This window comes from Netta rufina (assembly GCF_964035555.1).
Source record: "Netta rufina genome assembly, chromosome: 5".
Classification (NCBI taxonomy): domain Eukaryota; kingdom Metazoa; phylum Chordata; class Aves; order Anseriformes; family Anatidae; genus Netta; species Netta rufina.
In genome coordinates, this window is record NC_140128.1 from 49,059,779 (window position 1) to 49,072,318 (window position 12,540).

Consider the following 12,540-nt stretch of genomic DNA (forward strand, 5'->3'; position numbering starts at 1 on the left):
CAGTGTGCAACATGGGCTAATTTCCCCTGTTTATGTGTCGTTTCTTGATAACAAGAAAAGTCTACCATCACTTACACGGTTTCTCGGGATGAAAAAACCTAACGTCAAAGTGAGTCTGCCCCACGGCACAGCATCACTGGGCCCCAGGCCTGTCCCCCAGCTCAGGGCGTGCAGTTTTGTCCTTGCCTTCTGCTGGATTTCTCCTGTACCCACAGCCTAGACGTCTTTCTCAAGGTTAGTCAACCTGCCCATGGCAAGGACAAGCTCCCTGTTAACCCCCTCACTATTAACCCTGAAAATCGATTCGGTTTCAAGGAGTTCCCACTCGGGAGACCACTCTGAAGTAGGAGCCCAGAGTCTTGGTTTGGTAAGAACCATAACCGAGGCTTTGGGGGATGTTGTAAAACATGGTATGAAGACACATTTTATAACCTGTTGTGCAAGTTCATCATTTCTCATCTAAATGCGAACGTGCACAAGGAAAGCAGAAAGTCTCACCAAGACTCACTTGCCTGAGCTGAGTTCCATGTCTCTTTGACACACCGCTGATTTTAAACATAAAACACTTGTGGGACTGCTTTTTCAAGATGTAACACCGCCAGGTTTCTGTGTGGTTTGCAAGTTGTTTTGGAAACATTCTGGTTACTTATAGCGGTCGTTTAAAAAAAAAGCTCTCATCCTGAAAAGTTCCCTCCCCTCTCTCCATGCAAACATTTTCATTTTTAGCCTTTAAACTAATAGGATTGTAGGGAAAGAAGCTCTCAGAGTCTTGTTAGCCTTGTTAATCCTCACTTTTTTTTTTGCCTTGTTTTGCACTCCCAAGGGGCATAATGCAAAATCTGTGTGTAATCAGAGCTAGAGAATACGCATGCTGTTCTAGAACAATATTGGTTTACCCGACTCTGCTTAGTACCTTGAGGATTACCTCAAAATTAGCTTACCTGTTTTAAAAGAGCAACTCTAAATCTGAACCCACAATACCAGTGCCCCTATCTGAATAGCAAACCAGAACAAATGATAAATATTTTTGCCTTTGAACAGTTTGCTATATGAAGATGTTAAAGAAGAATTTAGGCCTGCAAATGCAGTGAATAAGAAGTGCTCAAAGTACTATGAGAGCAGTAAGGACCTCTTACTTTGACCTTTGAGTAGGATCCTCCAAGTCAGTGAGAATACAATCTATCCTATTGAAGAGTTTAATCAGAAGACCATCTTCAGCCAGGCTCGCAATCAGGCAAGATCACTGCCCTTGGAAGCAGATGTATCACTTTGTACATCTATTGCCTGCCCTGCTGCCTCTGACGTTTCAGAGTGGGCTAGTCCCTTTCTTCACTCACCTTTGCGAAGTGTGGTCTTTCATCCTCTTCCTGGAAGTCTCTCACACAGAATGTGGTTCTGGGTACCAGATGACTTCCCTTAAAAATTTTAGAAAACTTCCTTTTTCTATATGATTAACCTCAGTCCTACAGTATTTCATGATGCACCTCAGAGCCAGAGAAATGTTCTTTTCTCCAAAGTTAACAGGAAAAAAAAATGGTGCTTGGTAAAATGTGTATGTTTCATAAGATGTGTTTTTCCCAGAAGGGTTGACTCTCAATATTATCTATACAGCCTAGAAATCGCTGCTAGGAAGTAAAGTCACAGAATTACAAATAGCAGCATCCTTTCTTGTTACACAGGCCCTTTGTATATCTGAAAGCTTCATTTACCACACAAGGTTTTACCAAGGATATTTGCCATCTGAGAGCAAGTACCTGCACTCAGTTTGACTTCTCAGCCCCAAGCCCTGGCAATCTGAATCGTCACACTGGGCAGTGTAAATCTTGTACCATCACTGTAACGTCTAGGTGGATGCTGAGTTACCCATGAAGATGTGGCTTCTCCAGGAATGATCCCACAAAGCTCAACTGCCTACAGCAGGGAGCACTCCGATGAAAGGTGTCACCCTACCCCCTGGGTGTCTTTGGAAGCCACCTCAGTCCTCAGCATTTCAGAGAGGCCACGTTTTCCTCCCAGTCCCTGCTGTATGAGAGCAAGAAAACAGACCCTGCAAGGCTACATCTGAAACTCCAGGTAATCTCGTGTTGTCGTCTGGTAGAGGGAAGGAGTCCTGGATTTTCCCAGCTTCTGTCTGAGGGAACATTGCAAACCAGGTATAGGATTTCCACTTTAAGATGTTTATTTGAGTTCTGCAAAAGAAACACGGGCTGAGGATCTGACAAGAAAAACAAGAGCTTTGAATCTCAACAGCCATTAGCCAGATAGATTGTGCTCTGATCTTAAGCCCTGACACGATGGATAGTGCCCATGGGTCTGCCAGGGCTGTTCACATGGATACTTGCAAGGAAAGCACTGAGGAGCTGTGACACTTTTCTTCTGGCAGGGTTAGCTGTGCTTGAAGTACCCTTGAGAGCTTGAAGTACCCTCTCAGCGCCTGCTGAAATCCTATTCACAATAAGGAGGAAATAGAGCAGTGAAATGACTGTAACGCATTCCTGCTTGAGCATCCTGCAGCAGAGGCAAGGAGTCCAGGCAGCAGCAAGAATTTGTGCTGAACTACAGGCATGGAGTTTTAGTGTGCACGGAGGGGCTGCCCATCTGCTTGGGTGAATGTGGGTGAAGCAGAGCACAGTGTGGTGGTTGAGACCCCCATGGCTATGAGACGTGAGGAGGGTCTTTTTTTCTTAACACACGGTGTAAAGGGAAACCATGCACTTTGCAAAGTGTCCCTTCCACTCCACTCACCTCTGGTGTGACGGGACTGCAAAGGCCTGCATTTTGCACCTTCTTTTTTTTTTTTTTTTTCCCACTGAATATTCATAATTTCATTCTGTCTAATACAATTACACCCTGTGAAGAACGTAGTTTAAAGGCAGATTTCTCTTACAGTCTAGACCTAAGCTCATTAACACTTTATCACTTTCATAATTCATTAGTTTCAATTTCCCAAGAACTGCCACCAGCAGTGATTTTTTTTGTCATTGCCAGAAAGATTAAACTCTGTAGGAAACCATAGAATTGTAATCCTGTGAGAAAGCATGAGTTGGATGCACAACAGAAGACTGTCAGAAGTCCAAAATAGGGAAGTTTCTGGTTTCTGCTCTTTCTCATTGAGGAGAAAATAATAATAAAGGAAAGAAACAACCGTCAGCTTCACGAAAGAGTCACTAGAAAAGACAAGAAAGACAAAATAATCCTGGGTTGCCTAAGACAGACTAGAACTGCAACAAAAAGAAAAGTACATCTTAGACATCAAATGGAAGAAGCAGAAACAGCTGATTACAGAAGAAAAAAAAATTAAAAGGCCTTGAGAAAAGAGAATAGATAAGCACTGACGGTGTTTTACAGGAACACAGCATGGGTCATAGAGTGCCACTGAAAAAGTCTTTGAAAGGTAATAGAAGAAGCAATGTCGGGGACAGACACAGGAGCTCACCTGCAGAGCTCTTGCAGACATGAAGACACCACAAACACTATAAGGACTTCTGCCAACATGATCTAAATTTTCCTGTCTCTAGCTAAAGCTCTTTCTCTTAATACTACCAGCAGCCTAGTGCATGAAGAGGAGCCAGCAGGACTTTGCGTGTGCTCAGGGAACAGGAGCAACGATGTGAAGGGTTATGTCACCCCCTGACATTCCTCAGGAGAGCACAACAGGTATGAGAGCCAGGCCTGCGCAACTGCTCCTGCCACCGGCTGTGTTCACGCCTTCCCTTGGAGGCGTAGGAGCATCGGCATCTGGAAGCAGGGCAGTTGGTAACCTCTGCCTCAGAGACATCCCACGTTCATGGCAAGTAGCAGAAGGTTCATGGCTGAAGGTAGCTGAACAGGCAGCAAAGCCAGTCGGTGCTGTTCACTGGCAAAGGTCAGAGCAAGCAATGTCATGGCAACTGAGGTATCGAGTGAGAGACATATGAAGGAGAGAAATGCCCAGGAGAGGTCTGGTTAAAGGGCTGTGGAGTTATCATCTTAAATCTTAAAAAAAGGAATCACTCCCATGACACCAAATCTCACAGCTTGCCAGAATCTGGAAAGATACAAGCACATCTCAAGCACATCGAGGCTGGACCTCTGAGGATGGCTGTGTTCTCAGTAGTCCCATGTAAACACAACTGCTGTAGAACAAGAAATTCACATCTTTGAATTCAGATGTCTCCAAAGGATTACAGAAATATCAAAAACAGTGAATGGGACTAACAGCTCCATTAGAGAAGAAGAAGTTGAGGTAATTGGGTCCCATGAGCCTGTATAAGCAGCAAGAAGACGGGAATTGGGGTGGTTTGTCCATGTGACCAGAACAACAGGACTTGCAAATGCAAATCTGCAGGGAAAAATCAAAGAGGAGAGGAAGGCAGAATGCCCAGGGACAGTATGACTCAAAAACATCAGCATCCAGATAGAGAAATGACGGGGAGTTCAAAAGAGAGAAGGAAACTGGAGGACAGATTCCAGTCAGTGCCCAGAGATGACATTCTTCAGAGCATGTTGGTGAAGTGAAAGGGAAGATGAAATGATCATAAATATTTACAGCAGTGTGTAATCTGGCTATGTCCTGCTCTCTTACCACTTAGTAACAGGGCAGAAAACAGAGCACAGTCAACAGAGAACCACTAGCACATGTTACTAAAGTTTCCATCACCCCTAATAATAAAAATAATTAAAAAAAAATAAATCTTTGTTTCAGGCTACTTAATCCTGATCTCCACATTTCCCCTTTTGTTCCCTGAAGGTGACATCTTTTCTGTGGGCTTCTAAATATTAGGCAAAACTCAATATGCTGTGACAATGTCTGGCTCACAGATCCCAGCCTATTTTTGCTCTTCTTTTTCATCATATTTTTGTCATCCTGATGCTGTTCTGGTGAGAGGAGGAAATTTGCTTGTACTTCAGGTGCCCTGGGTGTAGTTCATGAACCCAAGAAGGGTGGATTTTGCCTGCTGCAGTTTTCAGCAGGATTGCACCAGCCTGGCAGAAAAGTGTCTGCTTGTAGCTTTAGTAGAAGTCATGAGTTCCTATGTGTGACAACACCGTGATCACTCCCTGAGCAGCAGTGCTCACACCAGTGAAACGTCCCCAGCTGATCCCAGCATATCCACTGGCAGAGAAGAGCACCTCTCCCGGCCTGTCTCCTCCAGGCAGGGTGCCTTGAGGCGTAATGGCACTGGGCGAGAGAGGCTATGTCCCCAGCAGTCAGCAGAGCCCTTTTAGCTGTACAAACTTGCTATTTTCTGCATCTTTCCAAGAAGAAGAAACACACAGCAGGACCCACACTGCAAATTTCTCCAGTGGTCTCCACAAGCGAGACCACCAGAGGTGTTCCCATGCTGAACCATCACCTGCCCCCAGCAGCAAAGCAGCTTGCTGGGGTCAGACAGCAGGTGATTGTGGGGGGAAAAAGCAAGTTAAGGAAAAACTCTTGCTGTTTCTGTGTGTGCTGCAGCAGGGTGTGTGCCCCCACACCAGTCCTCGCGGTGCTGTGACCCTGTCACTGTTCAGAAGCAATCTGGGGCAGAGTACTGGTCCTGATGGTGGCAGTGTCTTGAGTAATAAGACAGCTAAAGCAGTGCCTTTCTGTTCTTATCTGTTCCAGGCCACCCCAAAGCGTCCCATCAGAGCTGTGCATCTCTGTATGATGAATTCTTTGGCACCTAGACTGCCTTAGCTGTATAATGCCTGGTGATTTGTGGCATTTTGTGCTATGTAATTATATATGGGAGGAAATGTAACTGTATGGTGACAAGATGCTTCTATGTGGATACTCCTCTCCTGACACTGAGGTGCTTGGACTAATCCTTTGTTAAAATCCAGCTCCCAAATGGCAGCTTCCTGGCACAGAAACAATCATTAGTCCAAATCTGAGCAATCTGCTTGCGTTTGTAAACATCTACAGGTGCAGCGTGCTCTTTTACATCCACCTGCAACTTGGGATGCCAAAACGAAAATGTGGCTCTCCACAGAAAAATGTCCTTAAAGCTGGCGTCTGCACAAAGGGCTGTATTTAATTGCTGAGGATTTGAGGGAGTTCAGAGACTCTTGGGTTTTGCTTAATTCTCTGAAACAGCGCTGTTTTTGTTGTTGTTGTTGTTTGTCTTTATTTCAGTTTCCTGTATCAGAGCTGCAAAGCAGATGGATTTCAAACTATTGGAATTGCTCATGGTAGATGTTTAATGAAAGTCCCTGACTGAAACATGATTCTTATTAAGCAAAAAGAAAAAAGAAAAACAAACAAACAAAAAAACCTTGCTGGATTTTTTTTTTTCCCAGTTATGAGAGAAATGTAAGGAAAAGGGGTTGTTTTGCTCGAACTTTGTTTTAAAATCCACATTGCAGCATGGTGTGAGTGTGCATGCTGAGGGTGATCTGTTTGTGCTGATCCAACACACACTGATGGTAAGGACAACTTCTGAGAACCGTGCAGTCTTTGCTTCTTTAAAAAAATGCCGACATTGGTGTATTGAGCCCAAAATAGCAACCTGCAGGGCCTGGGCTAGGACAAAGGGAGAAGTAAAAGGAGGAAATGCCTTGTTTGGGGAATGAACTGTGAGGCTGAGCAGAAGGGACAAGGCTTGAGCACTTCCTTCCCATGGGAATCTCTGCCCGTGGGCCAAGGAGAGCCAGTGTCTCCCTACCCACCCGTCGATAGAAAGAGGGGAGCCAGGAGCTGCCTAAATACCTCCCCTCCTGCAGATGCTGAATGCCTTGCTTTGTAGGGGAAGCAATAGCCAGGCAGGGCAAAGAGCTGGAGAGGTTTCAGAGGGCTGTGAATCATGGAGACCAAGGAAGCTGAATCACCACAGCTGAGCTGTGCATGGCCCAGGACACAGCACCAAGGGCGGTGCGGAGCAGCGGCCGGCACTGGTACGTGGGTCTGAGCTGGTGCTGCACCCCAAGGGCTCCAGATCTCAGCAGACAGCTTTGAGAAACCACCGCAGATTTCCTTAAATCTGTAAGTTTCTGCTTGTGATTGTGTGCTGGGTACACACATGCACAGACAATTTGTAAATCAGAAGCAAAGATGGACACTTCTCTCCCACAGATCCATCACTTTCTCCCTGCCTTGGATTCTTGGTCCATGTGAAATTTTCTCCATCAGCCAGGGAATATTTTTCTAGTTTAGCAGCCAAAATCTCCATAATAATGTGAGATTTGGGCTGCACAATGCCATAGCATGCTGTTATAAAGGAGGTCAAAGTGAAGAGCTCTGCGTCATGCTGTAGATTGCATTTTGCCACTTAAAGGAAAGTGCTTTGCCGTATAACACAAAGAGAGGGGAAAGACAGGGGAGCTAGGAATATGCTGTGCTCACACTGCCTGTGTGACCCAGGGCAGAGCCCACACACATCGAATGAAACAGTAATTTCCATTTCTGAACTTGAAAGCACTTCGTCCATCCAGCCCAAATCAGATTGCATCATGGGGAGTTATAAGGACAGCCCTACATAGATTGCAGATCTGCTGTTCCTTAGAGATAGATGGACTTGTAACGAACCATTTGGCTGTGTCCTGTTTTTTTTCTTTCCATTGTTTCCATTACTGTCACAACATTCTGACATCTTGAGCTAACTTTTCAGTAAACCAAGCTGAGATGTCTTTTCTCTAGTGTTTCCCTGGAGAATCTCAGTGTGCTTGGCCATCTGAAGACAATTCCTTACGCCTCTTCATATTATTCCTTGCAAAGACTGGGCAATCACACAATACAGGATGTGTGACTGAAACCCAGCCAGCTTTTTGTACCATACATCTTAAAGCAAAGAGTTGATGACTGTCTCTTTTGTTTTTCCTCAGTCCTGTACCTGGAAGGATCTGTCCTTGTATTTGAGGATATCTTCAAACTGGTTGCCTTCTACTGCGTCAGTAGGTGAGTTGGATTCATTGCTTCTACAGAGGGTTGCTTCTTTCCTGGGGTGGCTGTCCCTTCTGGACTGCCTTTGCCCATAAGCTTTTCCCACAGCACAGCCACAGCTGTCCCTGAGTTTGCTGGCAGCTTTGTCTGAGGAAGGTCTGTAGGGCTGCACTCAAAAAAGACCAAGGCATAGGACAGGGGCTAGCAGGGTACCAGGAGCATAAAGTTCCTGGATTAACCATCTCTTACTAAAAGCACCTTTAAACATCTACACACACCTGGCAGCAACTTGGCAAGGCTGCTGGCAGACTGTTGCCCATGAGAGATTCGGAGCACTTAGTCACTCTCAAGAAAAGCTATCCTGAAAAAAATAATAATCTGTTATTTAGCCAAAAAATAAAATAAAGTGATAAAGAGCAGACATTCCATGTTTTCACAGTGTAAAAATAGCAAATGTAGTGGGCACAGAGATGGGGAAGACCTGTGAGGTCTTCTTCATTCGAGCGAGGTTTGCTCACCAGCTGTTGAATCCCGCTATGTGATTACACCTGCGTGCCTGCAGTCTCCTCTGATCTGTGTGATTGTGCCAAGCACATTGCAGCAACACCTACACACCCGGCTTGGCCTGTCCCTGCTTTAGCAGGCCTGGTTTGGAGCTGGATGTAAACTTCTGGCCTCATCATATAGACTCAGATTACTCTTAAAGAGGTTATTTCCATTTAAGAGAGGAGAGCAGACTCAGGATATGTTTACAGGGCAGTCGTGCTATGACTTGTTTAGCTCACATGGCTGGAGCAATCTATCTATGGTATGACACAATGTGCTGCAGCTTACCCAGAAAGACACTTGCGCTGTTCTGGGGGCTGCTTCTGCCTCCAGCTGAGTTCAACACTGCTGGAGCAGGACTCCTACCCGCACCCGATGGACCGCACTCTCTCAGCACCATCGATAAAAAGTCATTTAGCCATCTAGATATGCATAGGCCCTATGGAATAGGCATAAATTACCCTGAACCCCATATAAAAGACTTTTGTCCTACCGAAGGAGCATGCAAGAATGCTGGGCATTTCCAGGCAATTGGCTTGTGGCAGGGAAAATTCTGCTCGCTTCTGCTTTCCTGCAGAAAGGATCGTGGTTTGAGAATGAGCCCCAGAAAACAGAAGAAGAAAAGCTTTTCTATTAGTTTCTGTTATATCTTGTTACTTCAGAACGTCAAATATGCATTCAGATGGTTGAGGAGATTTCTTAGCTTGCTGTCAAAAGATAAGGTGAGTAGGGAGTCATTTTCCTGACAGAGCCAGGTAATGAAAAGGCTGCTTAGGCATGGACCTGCTATTTCCTGGCAGCTTGTAGAAGCAATCTGTGATAATGAGCAGAGAGGCCTGTTCTCAGGGCTGTAGTAAATAGTAATCTATAAATATCTGGAAACAGTTTATCAGGCCTCACAAGCTCTTTCCAAAAGAAAGTTTGGCCTCTTCTACCATGATGGGTAAATTACCTTACATCACAAAAATTACACCTGTAGATAACAGGTGACATGGTGGCTTATCTGCAAGCTGCTTGCCCCATAAATAAAATCACAATTTTTTTCTACTAATGTAAAGTGTTCATGCTTCTTTACTTTAGACATATTTTTCTACACACAGAGAAAAAATTGGGCACATATGACTCAAGCATGTAACAATAACAAAGAAGGGAGAAGGCCTGTGGGCACCCCCTTCCTTTTTTAAACCTGGTATCTGCCATGAAGAAAGCTCCTGTGGTCAAATCTGTTAATGCCAAATAATGCGACAACAGAGGGTTCAGAAAAATGCAAAGAACCCATGGCGTACACGGTACACCAGTGAAATATGTATCTGTTAACAAGGCAAAAATAAACCTCCTGCCTTCCTTCGTCTCTCCACAGAGGGGTCCTCAGGCATGCAGTCATGTTTTTTTTTTGCTGTGTGTGCTCACATAGAAGAGACTACCTGCTCACATCACCAGCTTCTTCTAAAATAATTTTCTGCAGCTTGCAGAACATTTTTATGTGCTAAAACTTTTTAAAGTGGAAATTGCCCCTGCCCCATTCCAAGAGGCTAGGATTGCCAGCTTTTTTATCCTTGCTAGAACAAGGATTGAGGTAGGAAGAGGTTTAGCAAATTGTCATCGGGCAAGAGGCAAACCTAAGCACTTGACTGCCAGCCCAAGAGCTCCATTCAATTATTTCAGACATAGGGTGTGCTTCAATGAAGCCCAGCTACCATCCTCTGAAAAACTACGTCCTTTTTTTAGTGCAAATACAGCATGTTTTAAGAAACCAAACAGTCATAAATCCAAGAGCAGAGAGCTGTGTGTGTTTTCTCAGCAACACACAGCACCTCACCACTGTCTGACCTTCACCCGGGGGTCTCTCCTGCTCAGAGGGGACTTTCCTAACCCAACTGTGTCTCACTGTGTTGCTCTGCCTCACGCTTACACTGACTGCTGAAAGAGGAAGCAGGGTGAGGAGAGAGAGGTATACAGAAAAGAAAAAAAGACTGCAAATCTCCTCCAGGCCAGAAGGAATGGCTTTTCTAATGATACTTCATTTTCTAATTACCTTCACTTTTCATGGAAGGTATTTCGAACCCTGCAGTCTCCCCTGATGTGGCATTACTGCTGTTTTCAGAGGGGGAAGCCAAGGCACCGTGATTAAGCCAGCGGCAGGGCATGAAGCATCACCACAGGAGCTGGTGATCTCTTATGAAATCAGAGCAAGCCAGGCCAGCACAATGTGCACGATTCCTTGCTGGCCTCAGGCAACTTTCAGTACTTTTCAGAACGGGGCTGAAATTGTCAGCCAGTTCAATCACTAAACCAATGGTGAATTATGGAGTTCCTAGCAATTGTGGGGTTTATTCTTTCATTAGTTTTTCACTGTTTCTTTTTTTACAGAGATTTGCTGCCCTTCACCCTGAAGCTACCACAAGCAATATTAGAAGCCAATAGCTTTCAAGATCTTGAAATTATCTCTAGTCTGGGGATAGGTAAGTCCCTCAAAGCACTCAAGGTTTCTCTGAGGCTTGTGAGAACCACAGTGCCTTCCACAGATATAATGCAACTGGTGAACAGATGAGCTATTGTCTCCAGAAGAGATGAGGAAGCCTGAATGTAGGAGAGAAAATATTTGTTATCTTTAGGTTCATGGAAACACACTGAAAAAAAGCTCACACCACCCCTTTGGACTTTAACCTCCACTGGACTTCCATGCTGGGCATGATACCTACATTTTCACCATATGAGCTGGGGCAAAAATTTCAATAGCTGAAGCATGGCACAGCCTCTCAGGATAGCTTACACACATTCAAAGTAGCTGACATCAGAGGTATATGAAAAGAGGAAAACATCTTTGTAATTTCCCCTTCTGATAAGTCGGGGCAATCCTGATGGAAATGTGATATTTTTCTATTTTGGTATGTCTGCTTCCTATTGCTGGATTTCTAGCTGGTAGAAAAGTGTCCCAGTGTGTTCTCTTGCCTCACATCGATAAGATACAGAACAAAATGTTATTTTTAGTGACAGCACCAAATGAGCAAATTTTAGATCGTAAGTATAAAATTAAAGAGTTGGAAAATGCAGTTGTTAACTAAAAGCACTCTCTTTCCTTCCTATATCTTCCCATTAAATGCACTCCACTTGAGATGACTGTTGCAGATAGCAAGTGCCTATCACGTTCCTATGCTTTTCAGTTTCCATTCAGCTGTTGAAAACAGTGAAACAATGCTGGAAGCTGAAGAGTTTGCTCACTTAGAGATACTCAGAAGAACACCTTGGGGCTTTTGGGATCTATTTTTGGATCTTCTGCATTAAACCTCCCAGAAGGGATGGGCAAAACCCTCTGGTTTCAGTTCAACCAGCTTCATTGACTTTTACCAGCAGATTTGCCTCTTGACACTCTCAGCATCCTCTATTTTGAATATGTTCCAATTCTTGAATATGGGAGTCCAACCCGCAACTTGAGATAACAAGTTGCTAACTTACTATCACATTAATTATAACAGGTGTAAACTTTTGGATTAAAACATAAGAAGTGCATCATGATTCACCAACCTTCTCTCTCATCTGAGAAGGTTGTGATTCAGGGAAGTCTCCAGCAGCTTCTGAAAGGATTAACCAAAGCACAAGCACCAAAGCAGTGTTGGTTGTATTCTTCTCTCCTGTACAGCGGTGGTCATAAAAGTAGGGATGTCTAGAGGTTTGTTTGCCACAGGACATTGCATCCTAGGGAAGCTTTTGACAACTGAGAAAAAATGCTATTGTGTAGAGATTTTCTGGGAAATTATGCTAGCTTCTTGGAGTGTCATGCTGTCTCAGTGAGGTCAAAGAGGATGAAGTAATGAGTGGTGGTGTTTGCTGCTTCCTGGAACAAAATCTCACGGGTACAAACGATATATGCTGCCTATTGTGGCACTCCCAAAGGAACCCCAGTGTTGTTTGAAATTCTAGTACGTTGATTTTTATTTATTTCCAAGTGATGTGATTTTTTTGGGGGGGAAAGAGGGAAGGGATGAAAATAAGAAGTCAATCTGCAAGCTGGATTTTTCCACAAAGGGCCTGGTTGTAAAATATCTGTCAAAGCAGATATACTGCAGGGCCTGTAGTCCTGACCTCACTGGTATAAAAGGTGTCTTCTCAGCAGAATTAGTGTGACTGCAGTGCACAGAGAGCACATATCT

The 12,540-nt window shown here is 44.4% G+C and overlaps 1 protein-coding gene across 1 annotated transcript in view; it reads left to right on the forward strand.

Moving 5' to 3' along the window:
- Window positions 1-12,540, forward strand: part of RIN3 (Ras and Rab interactor 3) — a gene marked incomplete at its 5' end in the record, with an annotated part of 67,438 nt that overhangs the window by 32,547 nt on the left and 22,351 nt on the right. Inside the window, 2 exons of the mRNA XM_084287439.1 lie at window positions 7,786-7,858; window positions 10,760-10,851. Coding sequence (XP_084143565.1) covers window positions 7,786-7,858; window positions 10,760-10,851 — 165 coding nt within the window. The remainder of the gene's footprint in view (window positions 1-7,785; window positions 7,859-10,759; window positions 10,852-12,540) is intronic.